Raw genomic sequence first — 11,768 nt, 5'->3', positions numbered from 1 at the left:
AGTCTTTCCACAGGAGTCATCCCTAACTCTTAACCGCCGTCACCATTGTCAATGGAACAGCATTCTAGTACCTCAGTAACAGATATTGAATGTACTTTCAGACCCTTTTTTTCTGTGTACAGACTTTCTAGAGACTTCTCTGCTGGTCCTGAGCAGAAGGGTTATGTAAATTGTAGCAAGGATGAAAGGAACCCCCCCCCGTAAACCAGACGAGTTCACTTTCTACCGTCTCTCCTCCACAGTCCAGCCCCAGGCTCCTGAACAAGTATTCTTTCCTTCTTGCTCTCTCTCTCTCCTTCTCTCCTCTCTCTCTCTCTCTCTCTCTGTAATACTTCTGTGAATAAGGAGCACAATGCCTGCCTGAGGTTCAACTCTGACCTTTGACCTCAGGGTGTGTGAGGCTGCAGGCCAGGGTGGGGGAGGACGACAGCGTGGTGTGTCTGGCCCCTCCCCCGTCCGTGTGCACGGCAGGTCATCCTGCCAGGAGAAATGCTATTGGCGAAAAGATTTATTGTGTCATCTTGTGGTTCCCCCTATCTCCGTGCTCTTGCCCCAGTTGCCAAGTTGTGATTGGTCCGTTCCGCGTGCTGTACAGTTCCTCTCCTAAGAGTCTATGAGTGACATGGGGGGAGTCCGTGTTCACCAACCTTGGACTCCCGGTCATGTGATGAGTATATATTTTATAAAGGAATCCCTTCAGCGTGGATGAGGCTCATGATCTTTTAACCTGACGTTGGCGATGATGATGACCGCATCATCTCGGTGTCTTGTTTTGATTTTCTTCTTCAGTTCAGCAGTGCACTACATTGTGTTGTCATGAAAACCTTTAATTCAGCTTGAGTTTTCATCTGTGTCGATCGTTGCTCTGTGTTCAACATGTTGTACTGAAACATTTCAGAGAAGAAAAAAAATCCCACCTTTATCCCCTCTTGAAACTTTTGTAAACTTGTTCTCTTTATTTTCTTCTTCCCCTCCCTGCCATGGAGTAGTCACTCCTCTTAACCCCTCCCCCAGCAACCTTAACCCCTCCCCCAGCAACCTTAACCCCTCCCCCAGCAACCTTAATCCCTCCCCTCTCTGCCTTAACCCCACTCCCCTCTGTAAACTAGCTGTAGAGTTGCCATGGAAACGCTCACTGCCTTAACCCAGTTGACCATAGCGTGTGGAAGGCTGCATACCCAGAACCGATACTTTTAGGTGCACTTGATTCGGTTTACCCAAGCGCAGACACCAATGTGACGGTGCCTGAAGTGCATGCCCTTGCAAGCTAAACCAAACCACCTCAGATGCTCCTTGGTATTTCATCTGTGTATTTAACAAAGGTATGTTAGGAGACGAACCACACCCAGTTCAAGGGGCAGGGCTCGACCCCCCTCACTCGGCCAGCCAATCACAGCTCAGCAGGGCCCATGCCATCTGGTTCTGGATCTGCTTCTTGAAGGATGACGTCAGCGCTGTAGAGATCACACAGAGAGAGGCGTGTGACTGTCTGGTCTCTCTGTGATTGCTTGACTCTTCTGAACCGACCCAACCATGGCGTTGCTGTGAAGGACTAGATGACTGGCCCTCCCTGAACCCAGCTACGCAGCCTGCCTGAGGCCTGACTGCAGAAGATGGCTCATCTGATATTTCACTCTGGAGTGTGAGAATGTGCCCCCCCCTACCCCCCTCCTGGGGGTGAAGGGTCCTCAAGCCCTCCTGGGGCCCCCTCGGTGGACACTGGTGTGGTCTGTCAAAGAACGGTAAACAATGGACAGAACTGGTCACTTTTCTCTCTCAGGGTTCCAATGCACACATATCCTCCTGCAGTCTCTCTCTCCCTCTCTCTGTCTCTCTCGTTTTTTCTGGTGTTCCACCCTCAGAATGTAGAACAGCCTCCAGAGTTCTAGAACCGCCCGTCGCTCTGTTCCGCCGTCTGTGTGCACAGTGAGTTCTGTCTGGTTTCATCTCTTTTCTCTTGTTGTTTCCCCTTATGGCACTGACATCTAACCATCTAACAACGGATGAATGAACGAATGAATGTTTTAAATGGACTGTGTGGAAGGTTGAAATTGGGAAATGTATTTTTACAACATGTGAACAAGTTCTATTTTTTTTTTTTTTTTTTTTTTGTCTTTCACTCACTTGTTGTGGATTACTAGTTTAATTTCACCAGACTGCAAAAACCCCTAAAAAGAAAAAAATCTCCTGTAACTAGGCTCTTAAGCTTTATTTCTGTTTTGTTTACTTTTTTATTAGAAACAATCATGTTTGTGATGGTAACTTCCGATGGTAAACTCCACACCATATTTTAAATAAAATCCGAAAAAATGACCCTTGATGTCTTTCCTGTCTCCCGCTCTTCTCCCCCCCCCCCCCCCCCCCCCTTCAGTTGATCAATGTCATTTAGAGATAAGAAAATGTGTGTGAGAGAGCGAGAGGTTTGCTGAGACAGTGAGAGGTGTGTGTGTGTGTGAGAGCTGCTGATGCTGGCGGTACTGTACACGCTGCCCCAGTGTGATGCCTTGTCGCCCCCTGCTATGTGGAGCAGCCTGGGGCTGGGAGCAGCTTTATGGAGCTCTGCACCAGAAAGGCCTGTTTATGACCTGAGTTTGACTGGATTTATATGGGCCAAGGGGTGATCCAGTGCCAGGTAGAGAGCACACACACACTGCAGCATCACGCACATACACACACACACTGCAGCATCACGCACATACACACACACACTGCAGCATCACGCACATACACACACACACTGCAGCATCACGCACACACACACACACACACTGCAGCATCACGCACACACACACACACACACTGCAGCATCACACACATACACACACACACTGCAGCATCACGCACATACACACACACACTGCAGCATCACGCACACACACACACACACACACTGCAGTATCACACACACACACACACACTGCAGCATCACGCACATACACACACACACTGCAGCATCACACACACTGCAGCATCACGCACACACACACACACACACTGCAGCATCACACACATACACACACACACACACACACACTGCAGCATCGCGCACATACACACACACACACACTGCAGCATCACGCACATACACACACACACACACACACTGCAGCATCGCGCACATACACACACACACACTGCAGTATCACGCACATACACACACACACACACACTGCAGCATCACGCACATACACACACACACACTCTGAAGTTTCACACACACATGCTTTATGAGGGGGCAGGCCAGGTGGGGGGGTTCAGTCTTAGACCCATGGGGAAGAGGAGGAGATGGAAGGGAGTTGCAAACCCCAAGATTGCTACCACATGTATGTAGCTAGCTAACAGACAGCTGGCTCAGACGCTAACACATACTGTATGCAAATTGCATGTTCCGGTTAGCATATTCTGCTGGATCGGTTTGTCTTGTTGCAAATTCTAATCTTAATTGCAGTCCTCTGAGAGATCGCCATGGAGACCGTTTTCATCTCCATGGTGATCTTCCGTCGAAAGACCATCTCGATTCACTTTAGGCAGGTGAGACTGAAGTCTTGCGGTAGGAAATGGCAGATCCAGTTACATAAGATTACTGTGAGCTTTGATGGTCACTACAGCTGGCCCTAGATCCTAGTTTAGAATCCAGCCCAGTCAGGCTCCAGTTACTGCTGGCTTTGTCACTGGTAGAAGGACTCGGCAGGCCTCGTCTCTCCGGCTGGACCCTGCGTCTGCTAGGGAGTGTTCTGACATGAGAGAAAGCGAGGGTTACGTAACTGCCCGTGTGTGTCTGTGGGAGAGAGATAACGGCACTGTAACAGTTCCATTTCACACATCTACCATCCCCGTGTTGCTCACGGTTGTGCAACCTTGCGGCAGACACACACATACACATTCCCACTGTCAGACCACATGCTGTTCTTCACCGGTATTTATTTGGATGGTTGTTTGTTTTAGCCAGGAAAGGGGGAGGAAGCGAAGAGGAGCAGGGAGAGGAGGGAAGAGAAGTCCCCAGAGCGATGAAAGAGGTCTGGGAATACGAGAGAATCACTGGCCAACCTGTAAAAGCTTTTATGGCGCCGGTTTCCCAAACGCTGGGTCGAGACCCCCGAGTTAAAGAGTAGAAAGCTCTGGGCCCCAGGCCCTGTGCTGCCCATGGCTGCTGTGTTTACCAAGCAGGTCTGACAGGACACAACACACCAGCATGTTCACAGACAGATGTTTTGCCGTCCTTGCCGTAATTCATCATGTGCCACACAGAAATCAACAAACAGTCAACTAAGACGCCAATAACAACAGAGGCCTCAACGTACTCACAGACCTACAAATGCAAGAGTGCTTGCACATAGGAGTCAGGTGGCTGAGCGGTTAGGGAATCGGGCTAGTAATCTGATGGTTGCCAGTTCAATTCCCAGCCATGCCAAATGACATTGTGTCCTTGGGCAAGGCATTTCACCCTACTTTCCTCGGGGGAATGTCCCTGTACTTACTATAAGTCGCTCTGGATAAGAGCGTCTGCTAAATGATTTAATGTAATGTAGGTCTCATAGGTGGAGTGGGACAGCTTTTTGAAATAACTGAGGCCTGCATCACCTTACTGGACATATTGACTTTCTTACAAAGATTGTTTTTATTATTCACTCCCCCTTAAAACTACCAGGCAATGGAACAAAAAGTTCAAATGCTCTCCACAAAGGAGCGATGGAAGAGGAGCAGTCTCAGGGACCAGATGAGACAGAGGTGGATTACCTCAGCGCTACACCGGCCTGCTGTGGTGTTTACCAAGAACAGGAAGTGCTGTTGCCAGTAACCATGGCATCAGAAGATGTAGGAGTGTAGACTACCTCCACTGTCCCTCCCTACAAGAAAGGCCGGAGCAACCTAAAGGTCGGGGAACAAATATTTACCGCTAGTATCGTCCTCCTGTAAATATTAGTCCCAGCGTTGGCCTGGGGGAGAGGCTGGATCCAGTCATGTCTCGGTGAGGAGGAGGGTGTTCATGAGCAGGCTGATGGAGTGGGGAAACACACCTCGGTTTAATGGTGGGAAGAGTCCTCCCTTCTGCTAGGGGGAAGATTATTTTGTTATCCTCCTAACCTACTCTCTTCCCCTAGCGTATACCTTCCCCTGCCCTGCTATGCCTCTCTACACCCAACCCCCCCCCCCCTTTAATTGAAAAACAAAAACAAGCTCCAGCTTTGGTCGTCCAGGGTTTTCTCTTCGCATCCGTTTCTCTTTTCTCTCCCCCTCCATCTCTCTCGGTCCCCAAACTGTCTCTCACACTCCTTCACTCTCTTCCTTTGCATCTCTTTCTCCTCCCTCTGTCCCTCTCCTTCTCTCTCTGCCTGGGTGGACTTGGCACATGGGATTGGTATTATATCATGAGTGGTGCCTGGTGCTGAGTATGTGTGACTGTGTGTGTGTGTGTGTGTGTGCGCGCCCAGTTGTGTTGCGGATGTGCGCACTCACAGATGAATAAGGAGAACAGGCCAGGGGTGACGCCATATTCCGATAAGTGTGTGTCTGAGAGTGAGTGGACTGGTGTGTGTGTGTGATCCACGAGAAGGTCCATCTGTCATGAATCTTTTGGAGAAAACCCCTTCCACCTACTGCTGCCACCGCAGGAGAGAGGAGGGAGACGGAGAAGGCCGGTTGAAAGGAGCGTATAGGAGACGGAGAGATAACAGTGAGCCTGGGAGACAGGAGAGGAAGGGAAGAGATGTCTGTCTGGCTCTCTGGGGCAGTGTGGCCCTCCCTGGGGCAGTGTGACCCTCCCTGGGGCAGTGTGGCCCTCCCTGGGGCAGTGTAGCCCTCCCTGGGGCAGTGTGGCCCTCCCTGGGGCAGTGTGGCCCTCCCTGGGGCAGTGTAGCCCTCCCTGGGGCAGTGTGGCCCTCCCTGGGGCAGTGTGGCCCTCCCTGGGGCAGTGTGGCCCTCCCTGGGGCAGTGTAGCCCTCTCTGGGGCAGTGTGGCCCTCCCTGGGGCAGTGTGGCCCTCCCTGGGGCAGTGTGGCCCTCCCTGGGGCAGTGTGGCCCTCCCTGGGGCAGTGTAGCCCTCCCTGGGTTGTCTGAGCCACAGGATCAACTCTGGCTGTGTAAACCAACATTGACCCTACACCCCCACCTCTCAGACACACACACACACTTACACACAGACTACAGTATAGCCAGAGGCTTTGCGGAGGTATTTAGATGACATATCTATTGGACAAGGTCCAGAGCAACACTTCTTTTTAATCTTGTGTGTGTGTGTGTGGGGGGGAGGTCAGCAGGCTCCAGTGAATGCGTCACTGCTGTGTTTTACTAGAGATCTCTGAAACAATTTGGGGCAGTCATCATCAGATGACAGAGAGGAACACACACACATGCACACACACACATTCACAGACACACAACACGCACACGTACAGATCTATTCATGGTGAGCTAAGACACATCGATCAGTGTGGAACTAGATACCTCCCTGCTAGTCCATGTGTGTAGCAGCTGTGGGGAACACACACACACACACTCCGCTCACCTAAGCAGGGTCGACCAGCGAGGGAGTGAATGTGCAGCCTGAGAGCAGAACCATTACTGGTAGACTGATTCAGACTGACCGGCTGGTTTAAACAGTCCTGCAACACAGGCGATGTAGAAACACAAGCAGAATGAGCCAAATGAAACTAGTTAACAGCAATATAAGCAAGGGTTACTGAGTTTACACTGCAACTGAGGGAGAGAGAGAGAGAGAGCAAGAGAGAGAAAGGGAGAGGTAGACAGAGGGGGGAAAGGGGCTGTGCCTGCTCCCTACAAGGAGAGGTGGGGGGAGATTAGAAGGAGAGGGGGAGGGAAAACCAGAGAGAGGGAGAGAGAGCGCGGGTAGAGGAGGGTAATATTAGGGATTATGAGGGAGATGTGTAGAGTGAGAACAGAGATAAGACAGTCGGGTCCTCTTCTCTTACTGCAGCTGCAGAGAAAAGGTAAGAGAGAAAGAAAGGAATACAACCTGTGACAGAAGGCTGAGAGAAAGAAGAATCAAAGAAGGAAACGAAAGGTGAAAAAGAGTAGAGGAGATTCTAAGTGGGCAGTTGTACAGTTATTCTAAGACCAGGTAAGAGGCACTCTGTCACAGTTTTTTTTTTTTCCTCTTGCTCTATGTGTGTGTGTGTCTTGCATTACTGCTGTGCATGGGCATCTGTGTGTGCCTGTGTAGGTGCAATGCTTGCATATGTGTGTTGGTTTGAATGAATTGCTAACCAAGAGAGCTGTCACAGTCTCTACCTTCTTCAGGTTTATGAGAGAGAACAATCCGGTCTCTAGTGAATGATTCAGCACATGCTGCTGTCCAAACCAGACAGCACTCATCTCCATACGTCTCTCTCTCTGTCTCTCTTTCACTCTCTGTCTGGTAACGGCTGCCTGCTCTGTCATCATTGTGGTTAACCCTCAGAATGCAGTTGGACGTGGAGAGAATGTCCTGGCCTCCTTTTCTGATGCCTGTGTGTGTGAGAGAGTGTGTGTGTGAGTGTGTATCAGCCCTGTACGTGTCTGTTGTAATTCTACAGTGTAGGATCAGTCCTTCTGCTTGGCTTCGCTCCACATCGTGTTTTATAGTCTCCCAAAACTGCTGTGTGTGTGTCTTTATGCATGTCTGTGTCTGTCTGTCTGTGTGTATGTGTCTGTGTGTGTGAGTGTGTGTGTCTGCCTGTGTGTGTGTGGTGTAGTGTAGTGAAAGGGAAATTGTAGCATGACAGACTTATCTAAAAAACACCTTATAGCTGATATCCCAAGCAGCCGCAAGATTCACACACACACACATACACACACGTATCCCTCACATACCACCAGGCATTGTCCCTGAGGTTTACACCCAGCGTTCCTGTGCTAATATAGCTCCTGAAGCTATATTAGCCCCCCCCCTCCCCCCCCCCATGTGTTTACTGTGAGAACTCGTAAGCATCTAGCAACCAGAGTTCAACATTTATCAGTAAAACATCACTAGCCTGGATCTGCTGCTCAGTCATGTCACCGCGTCACACACTTGGGGTAGCTTGATTCGGGTTATTCACTAACACTGACACTACTACTACCCATCACAGCCCATCAGCACAAATACAAAACAGAGGCAAAACAGACACACTTCTGTACACCCAGCTCTGCTTTGAACTTTCTGCATGGTTCACCCTGTGTGTGTGTGTGTGTGTGTGTGTGTGTGTGTGTGCCTGAGCTGAGGCCAATGTGGTAGTCATAGTCTATTCCATCACAGTGCAAAGCGGAAACCATGCTGTCCACACACACACACACACACCATGCTGTCTACACACACACGCACACACCCGCACACACACTGAAAATAGCCTTGCCATGCTGTTGTTCTGTTATTTTAATTCTACCACATAAACAGTTCTGTAAATCACTGTAGCAGATATAGAGCAGAGTGGGTGCAGGGCAGGGCAAGGAAGGGTAGAGTAGGGGGCATGGAAGGGTTAGAAAGGGCTACAACAAGGGAAAGAGGGGAGGGAAGAGGAGAAGAGGAAGGAGGGGAGGGAAGAGGAGAGGAGGAAGGAGGGGAAAGGGGAGGAGAGGAGAAGAAAGGAGAGGAAAGAGCCAGTGTGTGACAGTCAGTGTGTCTCTGATTTACAGTCTCTCCCACAGCATCGTAAACCCTGCTAAGCCCTGCAGTACAGTGGCACACACACACACACACACACACACACACATGCACATCTATGTGTATTCACATATGATCCCGCCTTAAATGCATTCACTGCATAACCACATACTTGTGCAGCGAGACTGCACACAAAAAATCACATAACGAAACACACATGGACACACACACACACACACACTCATGAGTCAGCAGGGGTGTGTGGATGGTCCGTCAATGAGGTCAGACCGGCTTTAGGTGGATCCTCTGCGGGCATAACAGCTTATTTTAGAGCAGCTTTTCAGACAGAAGTTATTCACACTCACACACACACACTACAACCCCACCGATAACTTCAGGCCACTCTTTGCTTCCTTGCTGTGTCCCCTATAGATGATGTCATCAGAGTTCCTGTGTTGTGGTTGGCTGCAGCAGCTGCTGGTGGTCCTGTTGAAGCTGACGCTCTCCTACGCCGGCCCCATCCGACCAATAAGCAGCTCCGAATGCTCTGCGCAAGGGCCCGCCTCCTACATCCTGGTGTTCTCTGGTCACTGGAGCCCCCAGACCTTCCCCAAACAGTACCCCCTCTTTAGACCACCCGCACAGTGGTCCAAACTGATAGGTGAGGCCCTGAACGAGCGAGGGACAGATGGAAGGATGGTAGGGATGCATGGACGATCGCAGCCTATTGACCATACACACATATACCCGCACCCACATGGTAACAGCGGCATACACAGCAACACACAGGGTACAGGGCCACATTAATGAGGAAAGCAGGGAGAGAGAGTCGGGTGGGGGGGGCTAAATGTTACCAGATGATGCAGGGCGGTACCCCACAAGTCCCTCCCCCCTCCCTTCGATTTAGCTCTCTCTCTCTTTCTCCTGCCCCCGGGCCTATTTGAGGATAATGATGAGGATTTTCAGGGTGTGGTGGGGTCAGTTAGGCCCCTTACCTCAGAGTGCTGGGGATTATGGGGGACCAGCCTGGTTTGTCACAAGTGAAGAGGAGGTTTCAGATATCAGCTTTTTGAATTTTCTGGACTCACAAAGTAAACATTGGTTACCAGACCCAGGCCTGTCACCAGACTCAGTCACTTCCAGAGGACCGTCAGGAAACACAATCAGGGAAACCATGGTGGTTTAGGAGAAACTGGATAGTGTGTGAAGTGTGGTAGAGTGAGCTGAGCGTTTGTGTGTGTGTGTGTGCAACTTTTGGTACAAGGTGAGGTAGGGCAGATCCTGTCATTGGCTAACCCGCTTCTACCCCTGTAAGTGCTGGTCTCAGTTCAGTTGCTGTGAGGCTATTAAGAGGAAAGATAAGCAGAGGGCTACACCACAGCTGACTCCAGATCAGGACATGAATCCCATACGTTTGTCTTCACTCACAGCCGACACTGTTGAGACTGTTCTTTAGGCCTCACGGTGCCTCACGAACCAAGCGCACCCTGCCTGTTAAAAACCCAGCTTTGTCCTTCGTCTCTCTCCAGGGGTCACCCACAACAGGCAGTTCCGCCTGTGGCAGGAGGGGGGGCTAGCGAGCCCGGGGGTGCAGAGCTTCGCTGAGGTGGGGGTGACGGTGGAGGTGGTGAAGGGAGCGCGGGACGCCAGGAAGAGAAGGGCGGTGGGCGCCATGTACCGGACAGCGGGCATCGCTAATGGCATCGGGCACAGCTCTACTGAACTGCTGCTACAGCCACGCAGCCCGCTGGTAGGAATGACTCACACACACACACACACACACACACACACACACACACACACACACACACACACACACACACACACCCTTGTGAGCTCAGTCCTGACCTGCTCTACTCCAGACTCCCTCGTTGACGTCTCCATCCTTCACGACCAGAACCTCCTTTCCAGCAGCCAGTCTGGCTAAGTTTAGCCCCCATCCCCACCCCCGCCCTCCAGCCACAAACCACCACATCCGTCCTGCGGTCTGGACTGTGTCTGCTGCCTCCCCCTCTGAACTCTGGGGATGGGGGGCTGGGGCTGGAAGTGGGGCTGGAAATGGGGGTGGGCTTGAGATGAGATTTGGTGCTGAGGCTGGGGCAGAGGCGTGAGCAGGACGTGTGGTTGAAAGGTAAGGCTGGGTCGTAGAGTTGAGGCCGGGTCTGAGAGTTGAGGCTGGGGCTGGGGCTGAGAGTTGAGGCTGGGGCTGGGGCTGAGAGTTGAGGCTGGGGTTGAGGCTGGTTCTGGGGGGGCTGTCTGCTTCTGCTCCTGTGTGTTTGTTTTTCTTTTCAGACAGTCGACGAGTGAAGGAGGGAGGGGAGGAGGAAGGGGAGGGAGGAGGGGTGGGGGGGGGTAGTTCCTGGATGTTTGGAAATAGAGGTGTGTCAGAATAGTGCTGCTGGTGACCTACATTACTTTATTGGTAATTCCACTTGCTGCACCTCCCACCCCCTTGCCTCTCCACCAGAGATGCAGTCATGGGGGGGTCGAGGGAGGGGGGGTCTGTCTGGCAGGGCTAAGCTCAGTGTGATGTCGGGGGCGTGGCGTGTCGGAGGCGTGTTGGAGGCGTGGCGTGTCGCAGGTGAGACGTGTTGGAGGCGAGGCGTGTTGGAGGCGTGTCGGAGGTGTGTCGTGTCAGAGGTGAGGCATGTCGAAGGCGTGGCGTGTTGGAGGTGTGGCGTGTCGGAGTGTGTTTATAAATCCTCCTCTGCTGGAAGAAGAAGGAGAGCTGGTGTGATGACAGAATGAATATGAAACACATTCAGCACACACACACAGAACCCCCCCACCCCCTCCATCCTGAACCAACAATCCCCACACACACACATTTCTTTCTTTTCCACATACTTCCAAAGACAAACACATACGCAATGCCCCAAAAACCGCCAAACACATTTTTCCGATCTTCATATACGTGAAAGCCCTTCTCTCTTTCTGCTCAGCGTGTAATATGAACCAGACAGACAACAACAAACACTGGAACTTCTGGCTGCTGGCTGCCACCGCTTCCACCAGCACAGGAAGTGGGCCAGGATCACACCGGTCTGCTGCTGGCCCTGACAGCATTGGACTGGATGGGGTGTTTGTGGTTCTGTGTGTGTGTATGTGTGTGTGTGTGGGGGGGGGGGTGGGGTGGGGGGGGGGGGTCTTCAAGGAGAGGAGACTGGAAAGATGAAGAAATGAGAGGTGGG

General features: G+C 51.5%; 1 protein-coding gene across 2 annotated transcripts in view; it reads left to right on the top strand.

Annotated features, from left to right (window-relative positions):
• Positions 1 to 6,901: 6,901 nt before the first annotated feature.
• The window catches only part of spon2a (spondin 2a, extracellular matrix protein), an 8,010-nt gene continuing 3,143 nt past the window's right edge, over positions 6,902 to 11,768 (top strand). The window contains exons 1-3 of one of the 2 annotated variants that reach the window (XM_084698973.1): positions 6,902 to 7,077; positions 9,010 to 9,238; positions 10,107 to 10,327. In XM_084698973.1, the coding sequence (XP_084555099.1) occupies positions 9,010 to 9,238; positions 10,107 to 10,327 (450 nt within the window). In that variant the 5' untranslated portion in view covers positions 6,902 to 7,077. Of the gene's footprint in view, positions 7,078 to 8,592; positions 9,239 to 10,106; positions 10,328 to 11,768 lie in introns of those variants that run through there. The other variant, XM_084698974.1, reaches the window with a different exon arrangement.

The sequence above is a fragment of the Hypomesus nipponensis genome, chromosome 1 (assembly GCF_054491055.1).
Source record: "Hypomesus nipponensis isolate SF chromosome 1, ASM5449105v1, whole genome shotgun sequence".
In the NCBI taxonomy this organism is placed as follows: domain Eukaryota; kingdom Metazoa; phylum Chordata; class Actinopteri; order Osmeriformes; family Osmeridae; genus Hypomesus; species Hypomesus nipponensis.
The sequence above is the reverse complement of the archived record's forward strand: the minus strand, read 5'-3'. Positions and strand labels throughout refer to the sequence as shown.